This window comes from Falco punctatus (assembly GCF_963210335.1).
Source record: "Falco punctatus genome assembly, chromosome: 1".
Taxonomy (NCBI): domain Eukaryota; kingdom Metazoa; phylum Chordata; class Aves; order Falconiformes; family Falconidae; genus Falco; species Falco punctatus.
This window is the reverse complement of record NC_137580.1, coordinates 104,996,205-105,021,858: the sequence shown is the minus strand read 5'-3', so window position 1 is coordinate 105,021,858 and position 25,654 is coordinate 104,996,205. Positions and strand designations below refer to the sequence as shown.

The following is a 25,654-nucleotide window of genomic DNA, read 5'->3' as shown; positions in this document are numbered from 1 at the left end:
CTGGAGAAACAAGAGGGAGGGAGAAACAGTTATTCAGAAGGAGCTAAATTTTCCTGTTGCCATAGATTGGGTACATTGGATCCACCGGCTTCAGTGCTGTGAAGCAGGGGAAGCACTCTTCGTGTTACTCAGCTGTACTGTAGAGAAACGGAGTAGTTAATCCAGACCTCCAAGATCCTTTAAACCTTTGGTCTCCCCTTTGAGCTGGACAATTAATGTGCCTTGTGATACTGGTTCATGTGAAGCAAAAGGGCAATGTTTTGTAGCGAGAGCAGGATGAATGGGAGGCAGCGCACAAGTGTTTTATTCCTGGCTCTGCTGTGAGCCTTTGAAGAAGTCACTTGATTTATCTAGGCCTGATTCTTCTCTAACAGCATTTTCAAACTACTGTTATCTGCACTTTTGGAAAAAGACATGTAGGTGTGCCGTACAGAAATAACTAAACCCCTGCATGATTTAATGGTGAGTTATATACCCCTGAAATGCATTTGACACCACAACAAGCTCTTTCTATACATTTTGTGAGTAGCTTGTTGTGCTTGCTAAAATCGGTTATCTGGTACAGCCATTTTTGGCAAGGAATTTTACAAGTAGTGTTAGTTTAATTTCTTCTAATGAGGAAGAAATTGTCTTTTCAAAACAAAAATGTTTGAAAAATACTGCCTGAATTTCTCTCTCTCTCCACTAATATGTCCCTTGAAACTGTTACCTAGAGAAAGACGGATGAGATTGCGATCCTTTTTTCCACTGACTCTTTTTTTCAGTTTTCTAAACATTTTCCCTACATTGAGGGGAGGAAAAAGAAGAAAACCCATCCCAAGAAAAACAGTAGAATGTAAACAACTGTTCTAAAAATTCTTTTAGCCAGTCTAAGGTTTGTGGTTATAAAAATATTTGTGCTCATTCACCACGCTCACCCCTCTGTCTTGGAAGATTATGGTTAAGCTGACATGTAAAATCCCCTGTGACTAAACCAGCCTGGTAGCACCACGTGCAAAGAGATCAATCGTTTGCTCACCCATGTATGTGTAATTACACACTGTGTTTTCAGGCTCCAGGTAGTTCAAGGCACCAGTCTTGGCTTTGGCAAGCAAATACAACACTTGAAGAAACGTTGCTTTCTCCCCATACACTGTTTGCACGGATGATGCAGGTTGTGAGTTTATCACCGTTGCTTAGCTGTAAAATCAGGGAGGGATGTTAGTGACTGATGGATTCAGAGATGAAATCTTCCACAGTAATAAAACCTGGGAATATTGGTCTAGAGGAGTCAACATTTGCAGAGGTGCTCTGGACATTTAGGGCTGGTTTGGGTCTTTCTAACCACCTCTCTCCTTCCACCCATCCTGTGCTTTAATACCAGGGGTGCTACCATGGACTTTTTTAGCTTTTTTTCCATTGGCTTGCAGTACACGTTTTTTTGCCACAGTCTTTGTCTTCCCATAAGGCAGCTCCACTGCCCCATTGTATTTGGTGTCCTCAGCTCCTCTGAAACAGATTGTGAGAGACAGTGAGTGACCGTGGAGTAGAGCACGGGGCTTGGAGACATTTGTCACAGTGTGATTTACTCTGCAGTCCCTGCTCTCCAGGGACTTACCACTGGCTGTGAGCTGCAGGAGATCCTTGCTGCAGGATTTGGGAAAAATAAGGCCTCAGTTAATACCAGGTGGTTCTGGCTGTTCATAAGCGGGTTTGCATGACCATGGTGGTTTGATTTCTGAGAGCTCGATTTGTTTTTGTTTGAGAGTGTGATTGAAGCAAATAGCCCTCTGGCAGGCCGAGTGGAAAGCAGTGGAGTTACCTTTTTAAGTAACTCACAAGTGGCTGAACAAGTTGGAAAGAGCAGAGGAAGATGGAGGGCAGGAAAATGACAGCAGTCCTACTTCATTTTTTCATTAGAGGTAGAGGAAAGCCTCTCACGGGCCATGAACTAAAAGGAGAAGCTGCTGCTTAATTTTCTCACAGAGTTGATTAGAGTTGGGAGACATTTGCCAGTGATGTGCTATAGATGCATGTGATCTCCTGGAAAACATGCAATCAGCAGGTTTGCGCTGGGATTATTCCTTCCTCTCCCCTAGCAAATTACACTCAAGGGGGAGAACAAAGCAGCAGCCCATAACTAAGGGCAAGCAGGGCTTGCAGCCGTGCTGGGGACACTTGGTTGCCATTATGGAAGGCAACCAGCTCACTAGCCTCCTAACATAGAGCTGCAAGGAGGAAAGCCCGTGGGATCTAGCATGTAACTGGCCTGACAGGTCCTGAAATAATTCCAAAGAGATCCAAGAAAGTAGCTCTGTTCCCCACCAGGGTGCTGGCATTTTGTCCCAGTGGTTCTAGATAAATGTTCGTCCATGACAGAATTTGGTGAAGCAGTTCCAGTGGGCTCTGGAGGGGCTGGGGACTGAAGAAACCTGGCTTGAAGGATCGGGAAGGACCATCCACGAGTACCATGTGGCCACTTGCTCCCCTGCCGCATGGATAGGCTCCCTCTGCGTGCTGCAGGAGACTTTCTTCACAGTTTAAAATTAATTTCCTCTATATCTTGCTCTCCTAGAGAAATTCACCCTAGATGAACACCAGGCGCTGCCAGGTATGGGGTACCCCCCACGGGGCGATGAAGAATTACCATGCTTCTTTTGCAGATAGGGATGGGACGCACCTTTTGGAAGGGTTAAGTGGCCCGTGAGGAGTCTTTTTGTCAAACGCTGGGTCTCGGGAGGACGAGCTCTGACTCAGGCTCCCTGTTCGACCTTGGGCAACTTGCTTACTCTTTTCTATGCTCAGATCTTCCTGTGTAAAATGTGGATAATGCTGTTGCCTTTCTCTTGCCTGTTTGGCAGTCGAGTATCTTGTGTGTCAGATATCCCAGCTGAGAGCAGGGCTGCCTTGTGCTACAGCAACAGAAATAAATTAGGAGCATCAGGAATACAGCCTCCTTGCACACCCTGGGCTTTTATCACAAAACCCTCCTCCCCTTCTCTGTGTTTGTGGGTGATGAGCAAGAGACAAACCAGAAAACAAGCAAGACAAAAGATTGATTGTGCGTGGTTTGTTGCAAGCCTGGGAGAGGCCCAAGACAATTAGGGGGGGTATCTAGAAGTTCTAGTTTTAATTGCTTTCTTTTTTTAATCCAAATTCTTTTTTTTTTTTTTTTTTTTTTTTTTTTTTTTTTTTTTTGCCTAGCAGAGCTTTTAAAAAAGCAGCAGCTTCACAAAGGGGCAAACCTGCCTGCAGTTCCTGGGCTGCAGTGCTCTGCTCCTGTTTGCCTTCCCCCACCCCTTCTGAAGCTTGGTAGTAACAAAGAGCTCAGCATAATGCTCTTGCTTTTCAAAACGATCACAGATAACTGAACGCTAATAAGACTGGAGCAGTATTGTCAGAAGGTATCTCAGTGGTGGCTGTCTCAGAGGGATTGAGACTGACAGAGGCATTTTCTATTATTGTCGGATGCTGAGGTGTGAGCATTATCCCTGCACCCATCACCCTGTCCAGAGACTAATCATGCTTCGTCTGTGTCAATTCCCAAGCACGTAAAAGTGAGTTAAATAAAATTATACGAGGAATGATGGAGAAGGGGGATGGAGAAAAAGGCAGGCAGTCAGGGTCATGGATTGTGAGGGAGAAGAGAGGAGCACAACAGATGGGGTGTGGACAGGGGAGATGAAGAGGAGGAAGAAGGGGAAAGCCGTGTCACCTGTGCTTTCAGTCTGGAAAAGAGGCATATTACATTGTCTTCCAGTCATTACTGGGCTCCCTGTTGAGACAGATGATGTCATTTTTGACTGGGGGGCTGTCCCTTCTCTCGTTTTGTGTTATGCAATTCCCTCAGTTTAAAATCAGAATCACTGGAGAATGAAGACCACGCTCTCGGGCATTCTCGCCGCATCACGGGAGAACCTAAGTGTGTTCTGCAAAATTAGTTGAAGGCTCTGAGGGTGGGTTTGTTTGCATTTTGGGGGGGGGGAAGGATTGGGAGCTGGTGGGCAGAGCGTGTTCCTGCGTAGCTCTGTGAGCGTCAGCCTGGATGGGTTTTTGCTTGCACCTGTTGGTACCGTCATTGCCAGCCAAAGGACTGTCCTTGCTGGCAAGATTTGGGGTAGATTTTTCAAGACGTCTATTCACATCTGTCTTTTCAGGACTAAAATACTAATGATATGCCTGTATCTACCCTCATTTTTAGAAATTATTTAGATATGCTAATGACAAAATCCCATAGCTTTTCAGTGACACAGAGCTTCTAGTGCTCATGGACACAGCTGGATTGAGGTTTGTTGCTCTCATGGATTTTTTTCATAAACCAGACATTTATTTTACAGATTTTGGTGCTTGAGCACTTTTCAAAACAACCAGGTTATGCCTTAGTTTTACTTGTAAGTATGAAAGTTAGGCTTGTAGGCCATTTCAAGTTATGTCTTAAGCAGCTTTTTCTATATGGGCTCACATTTCTAGAGCCAAAGGACTGAAGCCAGCTGTGACTGGACTGGCTGCCTGTAGAGACAGAACTTGACTTTGAGCCAGTCCCCCTTGCACACAAGTTTCCATGGTTTGAGAGGTCTGTATAGCTACCACCAGGCTTGAAATTAGCAGGAAACTTTATAACGGCATGTATCAGATTGCAGCTATCTCTACTTGACTTCAAATTTGACCTAAAACTTCAGCTCCTGGTCTTCAGAAATATCAGCCCTGCTCTCAAGGTGCAGGTACTGTTGCCCCATGAGTACCTAAGGTATCCTGATGCTGAGTCCTGAGTGGGAATGTCAACTGATTGTGAAAATCAGTTCTGGATATCAAAGATCTCTAAGCAGAAACCCCTTTCAAATCATAATTTTGACCACTTGTCTTTGTATTGCTCCAAATCCCACCTTTGCCACAGGAGGTTTTCTAAAGCTCTGCTGCTTCTTCTGGGTCTGTGAGTCGGTCTTATAAGATCCATATAGAGAAGAGAGGTGCTGAGCATAATGCCCAGCAGTCTAAGGTCCAGGAGTTAGCCCTTGTAAGTATATTGCCAGGAAAAAGGATTGTGAGGGATAGAAAGGTACGGTTTACAGGCCAGCTCCAGGTCACAGAGGAGTGTAACTACACATGAACACTGTAGGGTGATGTCACACCGAATGCAATCTGTCCCCTAAGACTATGTGGCCAACTAAATTTCTTCTGAGACAGTGCTAAACCAGTTTGTGCGCATGTGACTGCGTTTGATAATAGGAGCTGGGTACAAGCTTGGTAGCGATTCACTGTGGAGCTGCAAGGAGGGGGGAGAGGGGGCTGGTGACAGCAGAGCATCACCTGCCCTTTGGATTGCCTTAGTATGAGGGGAGAGCAAAAGCTCTGACCAGGAGATGACTGGACCGTTTCACAAAACGGTCATAAGCATCTGAGACCTTGTCTGAAACTGATTTTGGGGCTTAGAGGAGCGGGACTGTACGTACGGCGAGAGCCTCGGGGTGCAGCGGGTCATACACCTCTCAAGCAGCTCTTTCAGTCGGTGATATCTGCTGCTGGTTGAGTATGGGCTGGGAAGAGGTACGGTTCCTGGAAGCGAAGAGCAGCAAAGCAGGATTTTCAAGCAAGAGAAGAGGCATCAACGGAAAGGGGAACACGTATCTTCTCCTTTGTAGCCACAGCAAAAATCTCCCTCTGGTTGCGGTTTTGTTGCTGTTTAACCAGCAATCCGGAACGATGGAAATTATTTGCTTAGCCTTACCTGAGCACAGGCTCATGTGAGATGTTGGGTCCCACCGCAGCAGTGGAGCTTGTGTAGGCAGTATATGGGATGTTCAGCTCACAGCAGGCCCTTAACACGTGGCCAGTACCTGTGGGGCAGGTTGGTGAGGACAAACTGGAACCACCTTGCCTTGATTCCTGTTGTGCAAATCGAAAGAGTTTTCCAGCCTTGAGATTCTGACTTGGAACAGATCCACCTTTTTTACAGCTGAAAAGATGGAAAGCCACAGGCGCAGGCTGCGGTTCCTCAGGTACGTTTGCACAGGAATGGATGGGTTATAACATGAGAGTAGCAGTTACATCTATAGCTATCCTGTGGCTTAATCTCCGTGGCTATTGACAACTGACTTAACTTGGACTTAATGGTTACTTAATAGGTGCTAACAGGGAGGAGGCTGACAGCCCAGCAGAGCAAAACTCCACGTTCGCCATCTGTATTGATTCACGGACAGGCTGTCGAATGGTGAATTGCAGCCTCCTGGCAAAAGCATTTGTGTTTTAGTTGCATATATTCCTCTGTAGAAGTTCTGCAGGAGGACCATAGGGTGGCTATAGGGTGAAAATCATTGCAACAGACTCTGGAGAGCTGCAGAATCTTTAATAAAGGAGCGGGCACAGCTTACAAGTCCACATGACATCCAAATGAGTCTGAAGCACGGTTTGGTTTAAGAAAGGTTGCTCTGGCGGAACTTGTGGGTCAGTGTGTGTGGGTTTTGGTTGGTTGGCTTTTGGGGAAGAAGGTGGGCTTAAATGACTTATGACTCTTTCAAGTTGATTCTGTGAGAACCTCAGTGACAACAGCATAACCATGGCTGCTTACTCTGGGGGCCTTCAAATCTGATAAGGCAGATCTTAAAGGAAGCTGCTCGTAGGGTTGGCTTCTGGAAATCTCCGCTCTATTTATACCTGGCTAATCAGGGTCTGCCCTTGAGCCTTGCTGCAGGTCTTGCATGAGAGGGCTTCTGATTTCTCTGTTCTCTTTGTTGTTAAGGGCATAGTCTGAAATTCTCAAGGAAATACTGAATTTAGGATAGTTTCAGAGGGCATAAAGCAATATGAAGACCTGGTGAAAAAGAATCAATTTACTTCTCCATGAGCCTATCACAATATGTAAAGTTAACTGAGAACCCCTGTTGAGAAACATCACTGGAAACAGCTGAGTTAAAATCCATTCAGCTTAACAAAAAGAAGATTAAGAAGTCTTTAAGTGACTAGATGGAAAAAATAATTCTTGTAGAAGAGGACGCCTCAATCTAGGCAAAAAGACTATAAAAGGATTTGGCAACCAGTGCTTGAATCAGAGGAGAGAATTAAAGCAAAAGAAGTACATTTTTGCCAGAAATGTTAATTAACCATAGCCACACTAATACTCTTCAGTATTGTTATGGGTTGCTGAAAGCCATGATAGATCGCCCATTAACTTGTAGTCCTTAATTCTAGGCAGCAAGTCTTTTGAAAAGGCATAGACCAATTTGGCCACAAATTGTTGTGCTTAAGGCAGTAATTGGATGAATTTCTGTGGCCTGAGCTACACAGAGGAGCCAGCTAGAGGATTATAGAGCTGACCTGTCCTGACCCTATTTTTTTCCATTAAGTCTACAGCAGATATCAAATACAGGTAATTTTAAATTTTTTAGCTGCTATGATTTTAATAGAAAACTATGACTGATCTCTCAGTTCAAGACTTCGAGAAGTCCTAGTGGGAGCAGCAGCCTCATTTTAGGGACGTCTATGTGAACCACCAAAGGGGAGGCAGAAATGCAGAACAGCAGAGCAGTTTGCCTGAAAATAAAGCTCCTGTTAAGACATCTCGGACTGTGCTCCTCAAAGAGACGCTCGGTCACATTGGAAAAACCTCTGTGGGTATGATTTCCTGGGAACGCCACAAGCATCTGCAAGAGGTTTGGTTTGCAGAATAGGGGAGTTGCCCAGTGTTCACCGCTATCTGTGAAATCCTCCCTACGCTAAAGCACCTTGCTCGTAGCAAGCAGACGATGAAGGGGAAGATTTCACAAAGCCATTAAAAGGCAGAGGGAACCCTCAGGCTCTGAATATTCTCAGTACACAGGCACAGCACAGGCTCTTAAAAGCATCTGGTTTTGAAAACAACTACAGCAATGAAAAGAAGGATGGAATTTAAATGTTGCCCTCAAATGTATCAGCAAATAGTAGAAGCCCTAAGCAGTAATTGAGTTTGAGATATGTATATATATAAAAATATATAAAATTCCTTCCTTGTGGTTAACAACTATTTTAGTAGCTAACAGCCCGAGGTGCCATTGGAATTGCTGGTGTAATAGGGATTTCATTATTTTTATAGCCTGTGCTTATTTCTTAGATTTATGAACAAATTTTCTTTAAGCAGATCTTGAACCTAACATGAAATCAGCTCTTGGTGATAGGAAGAAAGTGTTGTGGAGCTCTCAGTTATGCATGGCTTGTAGGTACATAATGGTTGTGAACTCTGACTATAATTAAAATAACATCACACCCTTATAGTGCGGATGCAGTTCAGCTGGTATAGGCTTGTGCTGGTTTATGTTGCAGGGTTTTTTCCCTGGAGATCCCCGGGAAAGCTGTAAGCTATCTAGAACAGGCGTTAACAATTGTTGTCCTTGTCACATGCTAAACGGTTTCTTACCGCTACAGGCATGTTCGGAATCACCTCAGTACCCTTGACCACCTAGTGAATGTTACCTTGACTTGTAACTGGGTCTAGATGTGACTTTCTGAGATGAAGCTTTAGCAGTGGAGAGGAGCAGCATGGCCTGCCCTGAGCAGGGACAGAGGGGCAGAGGCAGAAGCATCCCTGCTGGAAAGGAAAGGTCCCAGGCACCTTTCTCATCTCGTAGCAGAGCGGTGTGCGTGAAATTCAGGGGACAAGGGAGCACTAGATCAGAGAGGGTATGTTTTTTGTAGCCTCTTGAATGACTACAGCAAGGTGTGTGAATGTAAGCCTGTATTTAATTGCTTATTTTAAAGAGCTTACCCCCAACATTGACAGCTCTCATTTCCCAAAAGGGCACAGTGTTCCTGTAGTCCACAATAGCAGCTGTGTGAATAACCACGTGAACTCCCTGCATGGCAGCAAGGAGCAGATTGTAGTCTCGAATGTCTCCTTTCATCACTATCACATGAGTGGTAGCTGGAGAAAAATAATATAATCATAGATGCAGGGTAAAAAGAAAAGTACAAATCAGCATCCTCACCTTCTTGCAGAATGACGATCCTGCTTGGAAAGCTTTCTTCTCTGCAGGGCAAGCTGAAGCACACTCTAATTAACAACTAAGCCATTTGAATATATCACACCAGCGGAAAATACATCCCTACTTTTGAACCCCAAGAAGCCAGATCTGCATCTGGTTTAATTCAGCTTAGCACTTTGCCAGTTTGCATCGACTGTGGGTCAGAATAGCTGTGGCTGTCGGTGCAGATCTCTAGCACGCGTCCGAGGACAGTGCCGAGCCAGAGCAGGAGGCTGCTGGCCCAGAGCTGCAGCTGGCCACAGGACTTGCTCCCGGATATGTGTGTGAGTGATGCTGTGCCGGACAATTTCCTTCAGATCGAAGAGTTTTAGAGCTTGCTGGGAATAACCCTAGGCGAGTTCAAGGGATGTTGCACAGAGCTTTATTTAAATTGCAAATACTATGGAGGGGAAGGGAAATGAATGTAACAAGTTGAAAAATTTCATAGCTAATTCCTCCCTTTGAGCCATTTAGAAGGGCTTTTTTTCCCCTCCATTCCCCCCACCCCCCAATACCTGTTCCATACATGGCTACTGTTGGCATCTGCTACTATTTTTCTTGCTTTGAGACAGTATTGTAACATTGAAGTAGGATTTTTCTCTTTTTCTGTAGTTGGGAATAGGCCAAGAAGAAGCTGGGGTCAGGAAGCTGTACTCCTTAGGGGTTTCGTAATAATCCAGACAGCAGCAGCAGTCACAGGATTGCTTTGGGAGGGGGATGTCTCCTCTGCCCTGGGCTGGTGGCTTCCTGGGGAGCCCCGTGCAGCCAGGGATCGGAGCAGCAACTTCTGAAGGATCATACAAGCGAGCAGCTCAGGGAAGGGTCTGTGACACCAGCCGTGGAAGTGTTATGACAGGGAAGCCCTCAGTGAACAACTCCCAGGACAAAGTGGTAATAGAACAGGGTTATTCCTCAGGAACTCCACGGAAGGACAAACCTCCAGACAGTAGGTTAGCCAGGTGAGCCTTTGCTAAGAAGCATGAGAGGTAGGAAGATGCAGAAGTTTTACAAAAAGGTCAAGCCGGTTTCTTAATTAGCATAACCAAGATTTGGTGGACTAGCTTATAGGAGTTTTAATATTAAGTTAGTTTAATATTAAAGCACAGACTGAGACTAGGGTAGGAAAAGGCAGGCAGGCGTTGTCCATGCAGCAGAGGTAATACGCTTGCCTGGGGGACCCGAGCACAGAGGATGCTCTTGCTGAAAGGTGGAGCAGGACCTCAGCAGCCTCGTGCTGGGAGGATTTTGCTGCTACTTCGTAGTGAGGGAAAGCCCGTAACCAGTCAGGTTGAAGTGTTCAATAGTCTCTTTCTCATCACCTGTCTTAAGGCAGCTGGTGCAGTTAAGACCAGGAAGAGAATGATGAGAGCTCAGCCGAAATCGGGGAGGATACAATGCTACCGCAAGAAATTTTCCAATTGATGAGGCCTGATGAGCTTTATTCAGGGCTGCTAAAGAGGTGGTGGATGTAACTGCAGCTTTATTGTGTTATCAGCTACTTTGGAGAAATTTTGGCAGCACTGGAAGACTGCAGTACAGCAAATAACACACTGGTGCTTAGAGAGGAGGTAAAGAAGAGCCAGGAAATTACAGAACAGCTTGATTTCAACCCCAGGAAATTCAGGAACACACTTAAGCAACATGTGTGTGAGCACCTGTGGGATAAAAAGGGGAACAGAAGCAGCTGACATGGATTTGTCAAGAACAAATCAAGTCAGAGAAACCTCCTTTGTTCTTATGACAGGTTAACAGGCTGTACGGATATTGTGGAACAGGTCGATGTCATCTATCTTGATTTTAGGAGGGCTTTGGAAAGCGTGTCATTCTCGTAAGCAAGAGAGATGGTCTAAGGAAGGCACACGAGGGTGAGCACAGAGCTGGCTGAATTACAGTTCCCAGGGAACTGCTGGCTGTGGTAGGTGGCTGCTCTGGGGTTCTCCAGGGTTTATTGCTGTATTTGAGTGGGTTTTATTGTTTTCACCAAAATCTGGCAGATTTGTTCGTTAGCTCAGCAGATAACATCAGACTGGGAGGGACTCAGAGTACGCTGGAGGATTTACAGCACGAGCTGAGTGTAACTAAGGTAGTCTGAACCCCCCCCCCAAGGTGACATCTGATAGGGGCAAGGAGAAGTTGTTGGGCTCAGGAGGGAAGAGGCAGCAGGTCTTCGTGAAAGAACGACGCTGGGCCAGGGCAGCTCAGGAGCTATCGCCTGTCAGTGGGGTCTTGTCACTGTGAAAAAGGCATGACCGTACTGACGGGTACGAACAGGAGAGCAGTTTGCAGGATGGAGGAAATAAACCCATTGGTGTTGCTCAGCAGTGGGAAGGCCACAGCCGGCTTCTCCATCCCAGGCTCGGTGCCCCTCTTCCAGAAGAGGAACGCCAGTGCCCACAGACAGCATGTGTGAGCTGTGGGGGAGGGAGGAGACGTGAGAGCTGCTTTAGCTTAAAGGAGAGAGTAGTACGGAGTGGCAGGAGGTGGCTTTCCGATCATGAAGGCTGTTGTAAAGAATGACAGTGTTTCACCTATTCTACCTTTAAGGCTGGATGAGAAATCAAGGACCTAAACTGCAGATCAGACCGTACCAACAGTGAGACAGAAAAACATCTGTCAGGAGGGGAGGTGGTGGCACAGCTGGTTCTGCCTTGGGGCAGAGAGGGACAGGGGCTGGGATGGCCCCGTGGTGCCGCTTCTGCCTCATTTTTCTGCTATTTTCTGCGCCAATCACAGACCTCTCCTGGAGCACAGATTATGGCACCTCCCTAAGGTTTAAACAGTTTTGTCTTCAACTATGGGTGCTTTTAGGGCAGCGGGCTACCTGAAGCCTGGGGAAACCAGTCTGGTGAGTTCAGCTGCCAAGGGAGGGTTTCTGACACGGGTATTTCCCTGGGAGTCTTTTAACTGGCTTTCCGTGTCTCTCCTTTCTATTGATCTCTCCTAACAGGTAGGATCTCCCTTACATTTTTTTCCTCTCGCGCTCAAAGCAAGGTGAAGGTTTGGGCCATCAGAGAGGGGGACCCAGCTCGCCATTAGCCCAGCGGGGCCACCATGAGCTGCATCATCGGCTTGTTTTGTGAGGGTATTCTCAAACCCAGTAAACCAGGTTGTTTTTCCCCCAACATACCTCAGTGTAATCAACCATGGTGAAAAAATCAGAAGGCAGCTCTCCGAATATGATCAAATAGATTAGTATCTTTGTGTTTACTGAGACTCACCTCTTCCTTTTTTATGTGCAGCACAGTAAGGCTACTATAGGTTTCTCTCTGTTATTTCGGTAATTTGTTTTACATCCCTGCTGCAGATGCTGATCTTGATTCTGTTATTGTCGGGGGTTTGGGGTTATTTTTCTCAGAATTGGTAACTGGTTGGAGCGGTTCAGGAACATGATTTTTTTGTTCCCTTTGCTGTTAGACTGGTTGAGCAGAGACAAAGCGGGTAGCCAACTGCGCATGTCGGGTACTCGGTGTGCACGTTGCTCCTTACAGCTGATCTTTGAGTGGGGACTTAGATCCTCCTTGTGATATATCTCTTGGGCTTACACACTATGGATCTGTTTGCTTTGATTTACCTCCTCTGCTGAAAAACCTCTCTGTGCTGGAAATTATTCTTCATCCAGTCTGTTTAATCCAGGCTCCTACCCCCCGTGCCTGTAACTGCGGCATCTCCAACATAATACCAGCTGTCTTGAGAAGGGGTGTTATGGCTGCTGAATGAAGCTGATGCACTTTTCTTACCTATGGTGAATTTTTCTGCTTCTCCTCTTGCTACTGAATCAAAGACTCTGAGTTCTTTGATGTAGTCTTGTTGAGACAGGAGCTCTACGATTTTCTCCCCAGTAAAACCACATCCTCCTGTCACCAGGTAGACCCCCATGCTCTCTACCCGTTTCTGAAGATGTTTTTGTGGTTGAGGAGTAGAGGCAAGGTTGCTGCCAAGATCCTATCATACACTGTTAATCTCTCAGCCAATATGTTTTCTGAACTAAGTCTAAAGTTTAACCATCATAAATGTTACTGGCTGAGCGTTAGCTCCATCCAGTTATATATAAATCAGGTTTCCATTGGCACAGTCACACGGGTGCTGCCGCAGACACACCAGTGCTGCGTACAGGCCAGTTCTGGGCTCTCTGCCTCAGCCTTTCCCTGCGACCACGGTAGCCCGTGATCAGCAGGGCACCTCCAGCTTGCCCTGGTACGTGTCTCAAGTCAGTCAAAAATTTTGATGCCAGAAGTTTTCCATCCTGGAGAGCCCTGTCCCACGGGTTGGGCTGTCAGTCGTCGTAGCCTGGGTCTCTCTGGGTGCTGCACAGAGCTGGAGTGCACAGCACTGGTCGTCTGCAACTTTGTGATCGCTGATTCTACCAGTTTGGTTATCTAGTATGGCTCTCCTGAACAAATTCTTCTTTGAGTGGGAATATATGTATGTACGTACACTCTCTCATATAGTGGAGGAGAAAGCCATTTCAATTTGAAAAATGTCTTGGAGTAAAAGCTCTACCACATCCTTTGGCAAATTGTTACAATGGTTAATTATCATCAGCATTAAAAGAGTGCATTGTTGTGTTCAGTGCCAGACTGGCTGAAATACCTTTTTCTTGCTAGGCTGTAAAGAATGTGAGCTATTCAGTTTGTCACTTGGATAAAAAAAAAAAAAAAAAAAGGGGGATCGGCTTTGTTTAAGGGTGCTTGATCCTGTCCTACAACTGGGGTGTGGGGAGGGAAGACCTGCCCTCCTGCACAGCCTCTGCCTCGCTCATAAAGAGTCTCAGAGATAACGAAGTCAGGCCTGACCAGCCACCCGTCTCTCTTCGATGCCAAGCAGTTTCCTTAAGCCTGGAGTAGTCCAGTGTTTTCCAGTCCATCTTTGAACCAACTTGTCACCATTTTTGGTGAGCTGTAGACACACTGTCCTAACAGAGGTAGCAGTGATGCATAGGGTAATGTAATCTCCCTGCTTACATTTTCTTTACAGTACGTAGAGTGTAGTAGTTGCCTTTATGGACACAGTATTGCTTGGGAAGTTTAGGATTGGTTTGTTCCCGTATCAGGATCACTGCTTTCCCCATCCCGTTCCCCAGCCTGTGAGCAGGGGTTACCGATGCTGACTCAGGCTGCACTGGGGTGGGGGTACTCCTGGCAGCCCTCCCCCGGCCACATACAACAGGCTGAACCCTGGAGAGCCTTTCCAGCTGCTTGAATGTAGAAAATATTGTTGGAGCCATTCTTATTATAGTGTTAATGCTTGTCTGTCTGTAACAAGTTGTATAGCAACTTACTGCTGAGCATGTGGTTAATGAAGAGTTAAGGCAGTGCATTCAAAGTGTGTTTCATTTTTTAATACATAATTTTCTTTTAATCGACTCCTGCTGGAAGTTCACTCGGTACAACTCTGCCATTGATTCTTCTTGGGCTGTGTTCAGCGTTAGGAAAAGTCTTTTCCCCTTGCTGCGATTACAATCAGCGGCCACAGTGGTTCAGAGACCAACATGGGCCTGATGCTAATTTGGTGCCTGGCAGACCAGCACAGCCACAAACGTCCCAAGAAATTAATTTAGCCTTTTATCCGGCAACTCCCAATCTGTACAGCAGTGATTAACAGAACTGCCTTCCCTCAGAGGACTTTTTGCAAGGATAAATATATCAGAGTTGGAGGTGTTAGACACAAAAACCAAGATAAATACACCCTGAGAGACCCAGAGAAGTGCTGCATGGGAATGTTTGGCACCAAGTAACCTTGGGATGTCCTCCTCAGCAATGCAAAAAGCTGTATGAAGTAGGGGCCTTGACGCTGTGGATGCTTCTTAGCGTTTACAAGATTTAGCCTTTGCTATAATACTGCTGTCTGCATATCTGCAGTGTAATCTGATCAGTAGGGGAAAGGAACTGGCTGCAATTTACGTATCTCTTGTTTTTGTTAGGATATAAAAAACAAGTTCACAAACCAGAACTGTCACATCTCTGACGGAGACAGCCCAGGTCCTCTCCTGCAGCCAAGGCTCTCGCAGCGTAAAGCCTCCCTTTGCGCACAGATGGGCCGTTGCATCTAAATGGGTAGCTGTCCCCATTGTAGGAAGGTTAAAAAAAAAGAAAAAAAAAAAGGTCCCTAACCACACCTTCTTCTAACAGTTTGAACTGTCACAAGAGGTGACAGCTCTGGAGGGTCTCCATAAGCCCAGAGGAAAATTCAGAGAACCTGCAAGTGGGCAAACGCAGCTGCTTCTGGATCAGGCACCGGGGGATCGCAGGGAGGGGACCCGGGCAGCCCTTGCTGTCCCAGATGAGCCAGCTCAGCTTCCTTGAGCTGCAAGGAAACTTAGGAGGAAGGGAGGCAAGTTGCAAGTAACAACAGATCTTAATTTACGCTCTTAAGCACTGCGGAGTTCTCTCTCTGGCTGCTTCTCCTGCTGCAGTCAACCCGTCCCCAGGGTGCCCCAGCTCAGCGGAGGGGCAGCGGTGAACCCCGGATCCGTCCTGATGTAAAACTCCCGCAGGACCAGGGGGGCTGTTCCTGTAGGAAGACTTGGCCGTACCCAGGCAGCGCATCGCTCTGCAGAGCAAGGCACGGCGCTGCGAGGCGGCCCTGAAGGCTCACCCAGCCCACTGCAGGAGGTCGCTGCCTCGCCACGAAGGCGCAATATGCCCCTGCACTTGGCTGGTGCGGCCAGGGGTGCAGAGCAGTGACTGGGTACGGCCTGGAGACAGAGCTCGCACCTCTGAGGCAGCAGTCGGGCTTGCTGACGCCTTGCTGCTACCTGCAGAGGAGTCAGTCCCACCGCGGGCAACGAAACTGTCAGGTTTGGCTTTTAGTGAACAACAACGGCCCTTTGTGCCCCCCTGCCCCACAGATGACCAGTACCATCAGGGCGTTTGGGAACAATCTTGGTTTTGGAGAGACATGCAAACATACATGCAGTTGGAGAAAGCTGAGATGGCAGGAAAGGAAAACAGGTGCCCTAATTTCAGGATACGGTTAGCTTGAACTTGCTCTGAACTTTGTAGATACAGGACACCTGACATCATATTCATTTACAGTATGTTTATTTCTCAGTGCATTACATGAAAGGTCTTTGGTATTTGTGGGTTCTTGAATACTGTTCCCACTCTGCTCTGTAAGAAAATGCTGAATACAAAACATTCCATATACAGTAACAAAACCCATAGCAAATAAAGAGAAATAGATATTTTGAACAATAACATAGCAATATGAAAACAGGTAAGTAACCATGCAAGAGGTGGAACAAACAGGTTGTGTTTACCACAAACATTAGAGCCTGCCATAAATGAGTTCATCATGTCAGATGAGATTTATTCTTGCTCTAAATTAAGAAATTACAGGATTGCAAGATACTGCGTATGGCTGCCCTATAAAAGACCAAATGGTTGTAAAGCTTATTACAGTGAGAGAAGCCGGGACCATTTGCACACATACGAAACACACTGATATAAATAAAAAAATACTGCGTAAAATAACTAGTGAAAACGTTAACATTTCCTTCCATGGATGGGAATGTGCTTTGTGAACAATTATAGCACCTTTGAATTGCTTGATTTCACTGCAATCACAGAAACTGCGAGTAGTTTAACCCCCTATATCACCGAACACCGGAATGGAATGTAATCTCGATTAAGACAGAAGCTGTAAACGTGGAGGAGAATGGCTTTCCAATAAATTGTATCGAGAAGTAATTCCAGAAGCTGATTGTCTTTTAGAAGCCTTTGTCACAGTGGTCAGGTTCCTACGTTAAAATAGTTCACTGCAGGGACTGGGAGCGAACCCCAGTCCCAGAGCCAAACTCCCAGAAAGCCGCTTGCGAGCCAGATGCTCTGCCCCACTGACAGCAGCCCCAGTCCGGGCTAGCTGAGAGCTGGAGCTCATCTTTACGGCCTGTTCCTTTGAGAGTTGATGGCAAAATTGCTGTGGAGTTTGGTGGGAGCAGGTGAGGGCTCTTCTCTCTGGTTCATTCATGTTTTCCCTGGGTTGCTATCAATTCTTTACAGTAAGTGCAAATAAGGTACTCGGGAGAGAAGCATTCTCTGCCTCCCGAGAGTACCAGATTGCTGGTGAGCACGAGGGTGCACGAATTGCAAAGACTTTTAGTTGTGCAATGCGCTGCTTCTGGTTAGCTCCAGGCGAGGAAAATGCGTTACTACCACCAGAACTGATCCAAGTCAAAAACACACTGGAGCTCAAAGAAACATTAAGAATTTCAAAAAAGTCTTAGGAAAAAAAAAAAAAAAAGGAAAAGAACACGCTATGGTATTGCACAGTATGCATGTAAGATAAAGCACTAAACATTTCAATTAAAATATATTTCTAAATGAGCACGCATTCAAAATAAATCCACTCTCTAAGTTACCTAGACATGGCAAGATGCATTATATGCCCTGGCTAAAATGAACCTTAGTATCCTGCCTAAGATGGAAAATGTGGTTGGAGTGGTTTTCTTAGTCATGAGTATCATTAATGTCAGCGTGTGAGGCTGTGTTCACCTTTTAAAACACAATGAAACTGGGACTGCACAGCAGTGTGGTCCAACCCTTGTGTAAGTCGAGAGGAATGAAACCCCAGCTGAGAGAAAGTCCATTTGGTATAATCCCGCTGTCACCCAAATTAAAGATACAGTACCGCATAAGAGAGAGATGTAGCTAAATAAAGCAAGAAGTGTGGGGAGAAAAAAATTACATAGCTCACAGAAATCTGGAAAAGCCAATAATTAAGATGGTTGCAACCCAAATCTAACCAGTCTTTTGACAGCTGACTTGGCAGGATTCGTTGCAAACAACTCCCATTAAATTTCCTTTCATCTTGCCAGTAATTTGATTTAAATAATTTCAAATCCAAAATGCTAGTCAATGGGAATGACTTGAAGAAAGTACTCATCAAGCTAATGCGATAGCTTTGAATTCAGGAAGGCAAACTTGGAGGAAGAAAAATTTATCTTTCAGTGTGAGGGCTCCAAAACGTCAGGGAAGTGAAAATGGCCTCGTCGTGCTCCCTCTTCCCCAGATTCAGCCGGTAGCTACAGGACCAGTGAAACCGAATTTTGCTGTTTCCCTTTTTAACAACTGCTTTGGTTTAGTTTAGTCCCCGAAGCTGCCATGAGGACACTTTCTTCATGTGGCAAGCGACTATGGCTAGCACCAGCCTGCCCAGCCTACACGGTTACACCAAACTGGGATTTCTCCTCACGCCAGGACCTGAGTTTCCCGCTGGTAGCGTGAGGGGATATCTCCAGGAAGGTACCAGCCGTGTAATGGCCATGTGATCAAGACCAAAATGGTCCCAATTCATCAAAGAGGTAACCAAGTACCTTCTCAATTCCTACATGGTAATCAGCCTGTAAATGGGGAAACATCTTTTTTGTTCTTTGCACTTTTAGTTCTTAAATGGAAAGATTGTTCCAAGGCTGCACCATGCTTAGCTGTCCACCAACAGAGCTGTGGCCCTCGCAGCAAACAGAGGGGCACGGGCTACTCTACAGCGCTGCAGTCACACGCCGTATGTTGGAAAATTGAGCTGTTTGTGTCTGTGACCAGTTTTAGGCTGAGCGCTGGCTGCCAGCCTTCATTAAGACCCTGATTTAATTCGGCATCATTTATATATATACTGTCATTAGAGTTAGCGCTGGATTTAGAGTTAGTGTTGGGTTTGAAACTGAGATGCATTCAAGGAGACTCTTCCATTCTCCCGAAAGGATTATGAATACAGGATGACTACTTAAGGCCAGTAACCTGCTTGACTTCAGCAGTCCTGCTTGGTTTTTTGTTTTCTGACTATATCACGCTCCAGCTGTAATTCAGGGTACAGGCAGGCAAAGGAATGCTGGAGCCTGGAGCATCAGCTCTCGGCAAAACTGAAGTCTTGGGGAAAGACAGCACCTGATTATACCTTGCCTTCAACTCCCCACACTTTCGTAATGCTTTGGGCTTGCTTCTTTGAACTGTCCAAAGGAAAACTTGAGCGTACAGAAGCACAACCTGACCTACGTGGGCTGACTGCTGAATGAGCTCCACCGCTGGCATCAGCCAATCACGCCGGGATTCAAAAGCAGGGCAATTAATTCATTTACTGCAGCCTCCAAGCCAGCTTAAACTGAGGCTGTTTATTATTTAGCTGTACAGCAGTAAAGAGCTTCTGTAAGAGGACAAGTTTCTGGTGCTGGCTTGGCCTCAGCTCACCCATTTCACTGTTTTGGGAGGGACGGTTGGATTTCTGAAGGACAGGGCCAAATGAAGACACAGAGTGAATCCAGTCATCCTGAAGCAGCCTGTAACCTGTTCATTTCTGAAAATACAGTGCTCTTCAGGGGAAAGATTTGGATGTTCTGATGTCTCTGTAGATCTACCATGTTCACGATGTATATGGAAAGGTAATTTGATGTGTAGCTAATGTTGGGCTGGCAGAGCTCCTTCATTTTAAGCCCCATTTCCCAGTGTACACATGCTTCTTGTTTTGCCTTGGGAAGATCACGTTGGGTGACAAACACAGCTAAAAACATGGACCATACAGTTGCTGGTCTTTGCAACAGCTTCTGACAGAACGATTGTAGCAGTACAGTCTACCTTTTTCAAATAGCTGTATCTTGCACCAGGAACCAGACAGAACGTGATCAATATACCTGACTTAAGCCATAAAATGACCAACACAAACTCAATTTGCTTACTTTCATCCTGGTCTGAATTTGAAAACTGTCAAAACAGGAGGTGGGGTTAAAAAAAATATTTAAAAATAGTACCGTTGGTCCAGTTGATTAGTCTCACCCTTTCTAAGAAAAATCACTGTCTACATGAATGATAGCAACTTGTCCGATTTGGTTTGCACAGCAGGTGTAGCAACTCATTTGCCACTGAAGGGCAGGTTCAGCTTCCTCAGCCTGGAAGCTGGGACTTTCCCCAAAATAACAAGTTATTGCAAAAAGTAAAATGACTTTTTATTTCACTCCCAGTGCAAGATAAGCTCTTGACAAGACTCTTAATTCCTTAGGCTGTGCTTTGCTACTACACTGGCTCCAGATTCAAATGGCAAGGATTTACTCACAACATAAAAATGAAACAGTGTGAAAACATTTTCCTTATTGATGTAGGATTAAGAAACTATTGCAAAATATCCTTTTCTGTGAATACTTAGCTATTGCTTAAATTATCTCTGGATGCGTGCACAAGCTGAACACAATATGGGAAAATTCTTGCACAATTCCATCATATCTTATACAAACTGCTCTGTATTTTCACAGAAAGAGTCGAATCTCACTGAAGATAGAAAATCAGTGTTGCCACAAACATTTGGATCAGAAATCCTTGCTTCGCCAACCACAAATAGAAACAGTGCCACTCACATGCATTTAGCAACATGAAAAGCCAAGATTTTGATGCTAAAGGACAAAGAGTAACCTGGATTTTCAGAGTAACAGTCTAAAGTGTTCTTTGAATTTTCCAATTTGTTCTTTGCTTCAAAGAAATCCTTGCAGGTCATGCTTTAATGGCCTAGGGAAGTGGTATCTTCACCTGGAAGTCAGCATGACACACCCCATGAAATAAAAGCAGATGCCACCAGCTATAGCAATGGATGAGGCTAAGGCTCAGCTTTGGGTCTAGATGGGATTGATTGTCTTGGCCAATTAAGCAGTGCTTTAACTGAGTAACTTTCAGGGGCAGTGACGAAATAAGGGGAGGATTAAACTCTTGAGACACAGTCAGGAGGCGTCATTTCTGTAGACAGCTTCTGAGGATACCCTCCATCTGGGATTCCAAAGGCAAAACAACAAAATTAAGAAAAAGGTTCTGAAGGCCCTCTCTGAGCTATGGATAAGACATTCCCTGCAATAAGGGCTTAGGATTGGCCAGGTGAGGAAACCCCGTGGCCAACACTGCAGCCTCCTACCCACTTCATTTGCACTCTGCAATTAAGCACTGGGATACTGTATCTTTAACTGGTGAACAGGCACAGAAAACACAGAGATGCTCCTACTTCATCCGGTTGCTTCTCCTTTTGGCTTCACTGTCATCCAGCAGTGAAGAGAGGATCTGGTAGGCCTGCGGCTGCGGGGGTCCTCCTCGTTTGATCTTGATGCTGCTTCGCAGAGGGGAGCCCGGGATCACGTCTTGTCCAGAGCCTGGCTCAATGGAAGACAAAGAGTCTGTAAGGAGAGAAAGTCACGGGAGAGCGCTATTTAAAAGAGGAGGCTAAGGAAAAAAATCAATGGGCCCTTCTGAATGCTACCTCTTCTGGAAGATGCGTCATCCCTCCTGTTGTCTTTGCATCCAGCAAGCAATTGCGGAGCTACATGTGTGCTGCCATCACACTGCTCCTGTTCTAGGCCTTTTCCCTCTGCTCTGTCTAAACTCTTTGGGGTGTAAGTACTCTTACTGCATGTGACCCAGCAGGTCCTGTTCTCATTTGTAATTCCATTTATAAAGCACCGTTCTTCTATGGATTATAATTTTGGTTGGGCTATAGCTGCTACTCATCATTGCCCAGACTCCTGTTATTGAAGGACGGGGCCAGGCGGTCGCTGGGAAGTGATGCTCCTGGGGGTTTAAGCACCATTTCACCCCTTCTGAAGAAGGACATTTTGAGGCTCTGAAAAGATTGAACAAAAGGATTGATCCACCCTAGGCTACAGCCAAATCAGCGATAAAGCTGGGAATAAATATCAGCTGCTCGTTCTCCCAGCTTGCCTCACGGTGACAGGCGCCTCCTGCCCTCCAAAGCTAAACACACGTCTGACTGCAGCCACTCTCTGTCTTCCCGGCAGTCAGCAACAGATGCAGATAACTCAGTGCTGCCTCATCATTTCGAATGGCCCAGTTTCTTCTTCCTTCTGCCTTCAGAGATGGACATCTGCTTGTTTCCCTGCCAAGAGCCCAACCTCACAAGCCTTGGTTTGATCCCACAAGGCAGCAGTTCTCTTTCAAGTGAGCGTTTGGCTGCTGGAGGATTTGGGCCGTGTTTGCTGGAAGTAAACACTGCCAAACAATTTGGGCTTTCGTGTGTCCTGCTGGGCTGCGCTCTGCAGCTTGCTCGGCCAGATAATCTCAAAGTGGCCTCCCATTGCAGAGAAGAGATTTGTTTGCTGGTGTGTTTTGCCTTGTTGCTTGGGTGGCTGTGGTTTTGGAAACCATGCTGGTTGTGGAGTTTCTTGGGAAAATGAGAGCATGCGATTGGCATTTCTGCGTGGGTCTTTAAAGCTGGGCTGAGCTGGGCTGCCCAGGAACCTGTGGTCAAATCCTTTACACCTACGGTGGGAACATGACCAGAGAGTTGGGGATGGATGATCTAAACCTGTGTGGTGCCTTTCTGTGCAGGGAGGTCTGCGCTCAAGGAAGTTCTGTTTGGTTATTTTGTGTCTTTTTCTGTTTGTTGTTGGTTTTTTTGTTGTTTTTTTTTAACCATATACACATACAGGGATGAACATAATTGCACAAGGAAAAAATGCCTTACTTTCCAAGTTCTAAACAGTATTTTTGTAGGGCCTAAAATATGTCTTAAGTTACAGAATGGAACTATCTCAAAAACAGACAGTAAAAATATAATTATCTATAGTTATTGGGTAAAAAGGAACTATTTAAAGAAGTCATGCAATATAGGTGTTTAAATATGGCCTTAACGATACAACTAAAAATCATCCATTTTTGCTGATGTAGTTACACTGGTGTAGAAGTATATGTGGGTATAAATAAATTGTTTCCATCCCAAGCAATAACAGAGAATACATTTATGTCAGTAAAAATGGTTTGCTGAAACGACTGTTTCAAATTAACAGCAGCGCGTGCCTTGTTGCCGCCGTATTGCCAAACAGACAATATAAAAAATAGGTAAAATAGACAGTTCTGCAGGGGCAAAGTTGCGTGGATCCCCCAGTCCAAGCTTCCTGATGAGCTTTTTGCTTTATAGCAGTCTAAATGAAGGTACAAAGTAAAAGATAATGGAGGGCCAGGCGCTGGGTCCTGTAAATACACTGCACTGGAAGGCTGGGTTCCCCTTCCCCTCTTATGCACGGATTGCTGCCTAGGTGACGTAGTGCGCAGCTTGCTGGTACCTCCACCATCTCAAAGCAAAGCAGCAGAATAACATCTTTTCCTGCCCTTGGTGTATAAAATCCAATGAAAATATGAAGCAAGCTAGGATTAATGTAGAGGTAAGGTCAGGGTGACTGTGGTTAAATCATGGGTTTGTGATTCATGATTTCCCGAACAGCTTAAGCCGTTGTTGCCTCTTGCTTTTGGAAATAAATAGTGCTTTGGGCCCCTAAAGGACAGATGGTCATTGAACAGTGAAGAGCAGTGCAGACACCTAAGCCAGTCCAGCCATACGACACAGCACCACGCACTGACGCTGTTCCGGCTTCGAAGTACCCAACAACGTTTTCATTTTAGCCCTGGGCTGGCTCCAGGAGGGACTGTGCGTTCCCGAAGCGTGCTGCCTTACTGCAACTGACTTAAAGCGACTCGCTTAGGACCTGCTGGACATTTTAGCTATTTAGCATTTTCAGAGGCTAAATCAATATCCAAAGGCTACTCCACGATACAAGTGGATATCAATCTGAAGGAAGGTGTGAGCAGTGTCCTTTCTAAGCAAGGCCAGCAATGAGGTTCCACGTGTCCAGGAGAGTACAGGGAAGAGGTGCCACGGGCCTGGGTCAGTGCCAAGGAGCAGGCTCGTTTCTCGCAGGTGGGGATAGTAAAGCCAAACTACCTTTTGCCTCTACTGTGTTTCTGAAAGGGGAGAAATTAGCCCAGCAATTTTTGGCAGCTATGCGAGAATTGATCCTCAGGTACCCCGAAGGGAGAAGCCTGACCTGCGACAGCTGCACAAACCCACACCCTGGGCAAGGGAGGAAAACTCTCGTCAGGGGTGATGCCACACACTGTACCAGTGATGGGAGAGCAAATAGCCTCAACAGAAAACAAAATCTGCCTGAACGAAGAACCTGTGAGACTGAGACTGTCTTTAAATCTGAGGGTGAAAATAGGTTTTATGTAAGTTATAACCATGAGACGTTCAGTGATCGCTGATTTTCAGGGTAACATGGTAGCACTGTTTGGCCTTTCTCTGTAAAACACAGCGCTACACAAGGCAAGGGCCTCAGTGGTGTTAAAATCACTTGGGAGACATTATTAACAGGATTAAATGATCTGGCCTAAAGACTTGAACAAGCAGCTCCCTGGGAAGCTGGTAGATGATCTGTGCCACATGGCTTGAGCTGCTGCTCGTGACTTGGCTCTCTTAATTGTAATAAAAATTACTGTGGGGGTCATTTCACCTGCTATTGTAAAGTCAGAGTAACTTGTATGTGGTAGAAGTGCTAGGTCCTCAGCAGTTCTAAGCATACTTTAAGTCACGTTGGGTACCTAGTTTTGAAACCCAGCTTAAACAGTACTAGACAGAGAGCTGAGGAGACTGGGAAGATGTTTAACCATCAAGCAGCTGCCTGAACGGAGCCCGCAGTTGTCTAGAAAAGAAAACCTTAGCAACGCTTACCATGAATTCCTATCATGTGCTCAAGAATTAATACCCTCTCGGCTAAAATCTTCAGAGCTTCTCGAAGCTGTTGAACACCTTCCCCCTGCAAGAAGGAAAAGAAAACTAACATTGGAATGTGTTGCAGGATAGCCTTCTCGTTCATAGCGTTGCCTTTGTAACACCAAACTATGCAACGTGGACACTTAAATACGATGTAAAAAAGGAGACAACCTGCCCCGTGTCAGCCGAGCCTCTGATGCAAACACGTGCCTTTCGGTTTGGTTCCTACTTCTGCAGTGGGCCAAACCCAGGGTGCATAATCCTGCCAAACCTTCCTACGGTGCAACTTGTGTTAACATATGCTGAACTACCTGGAAAACAGGTTTTGCTCTTGTCTGACGTTTACTTTGAACATCGGTGAGTTACCTGGGCTTTCTCTTCGCTGTTACACCGGGGAACGGGGACAGGTGGCTAGCACCATCTTCTTGCTGCCTTATAAACTGGAACTGTGGTGTGCAAGCCCATCCCGATGGACTTCACAGTGCCTCTCCAAGAGTTCCCAGCTGGGCCACATGCTGCCTGAAGCCTGTCCACATACCTTCATGTACACTCAGGCTGTAGTTTCTTCCCCCCAATGCCTTAGAGATGGGCTTGGAGGGACAGGTAGATGTTGTGAAGGATTTTGGGGCAGGAGAGCAGAGGCTGAGAATGCCAACCCTGCACAGGCCATTTGATCTCTTCTGGGGGTCTGTCCCTGAGCCTGTGGGAGGGACGGGGGGGGGGGGGGGGGGAGTAATTCCCGACCTTGTGGCAGCTCTGTGTAGCAGAACAACCACAGGGGACCTAGGAGGTGTTCAGAGCGTGGTGAGAAGGGCAGCTGACAACGTGGCCAAGGAAACCTTTAAGACCAGCAGTTCTAGCATGTATCAAGTTCAAACCCAAGGTTCACATCATCGCTTGCTCTGCACTTTCAGCTGTGGACACGACCCTTGCCCCCCCAACCCGGCCTGCCAAAGGGAATATGGTTGAAGGACAGTAAAAAGGCAAAGCACACCAGCAGTAGAAATACAAGCTTACATCAGTGCCTTTGTCACCTTCCTCACCCTTCTTGCCTGGTTCACCCTAAAACAAACAAGAAACAGAAATTTGTTTTTATGTGACTGAGGACACTGGCCAGGATCACCGGCATCCCTTCCCTCCAAAGGATCAACTTAAAGGCG

The 25,654-nt window shown here is 46.0% G+C and overlaps 1 protein-coding gene and 1 pseudogene across 5 annotated transcripts in view; both read right to left on the bottom strand.

Annotated features, from left to right (window-relative positions):
* The window catches only part of LOC308053813 (3 beta-hydroxysteroid dehydrogenase type 7-like), a 59,611-nt pseudogene extending 43,751 nt beyond the window's left edge, over positions 1 to 15,860 (bottom strand). The window contains exons 1-5 of the transcript in view: positions 12,707 to 15,860; positions 8,714 to 8,869; positions 5,705 to 5,813; positions 1,380 to 1,488; positions 1,019 to 1,179 (exon numbers count right to left, since the gene is read on the bottom strand). The product of the transcript in view is annotated as a 3 beta-hydroxysteroid dehydrogenase type 7-like (transcript). The remainder of the gene's footprint in view (positions 1 to 1,018; positions 1,180 to 1,379; positions 1,489 to 5,704; positions 5,814 to 8,713; positions 8,870 to 12,706) is intronic.
* A 132-nt stretch (positions 15,861 to 15,992) lies between these two features.
* The window catches only part of COL26A1 (collagen type XXVI alpha 1 chain), a 191,930-nt gene continuing 182,268 nt past the window's right edge, over positions 15,993 to 25,654 (bottom strand). For all 4 annotated transcript variants that reach the window (XM_080365411.1, XM_080365412.1, XM_080365414.1 and 1 more), the window contains 3 exons: positions 25,512 to 25,556; positions 24,453 to 24,537; positions 15,993 to 21,108 (listed from right to left, as the gene is read on the bottom strand). In XM_080365411.1, coding sequence (XP_080221537.1) covers positions 20,936 to 21,108; positions 24,453 to 24,537; positions 25,512 to 25,556 — 303 coding nt within the window. In that variant the 3' untranslated portion in view covers positions 15,993 to 20,935. The remainder of the gene's footprint in view (positions 21,109 to 24,452; positions 24,538 to 25,511; positions 25,557 to 25,654) is intronic.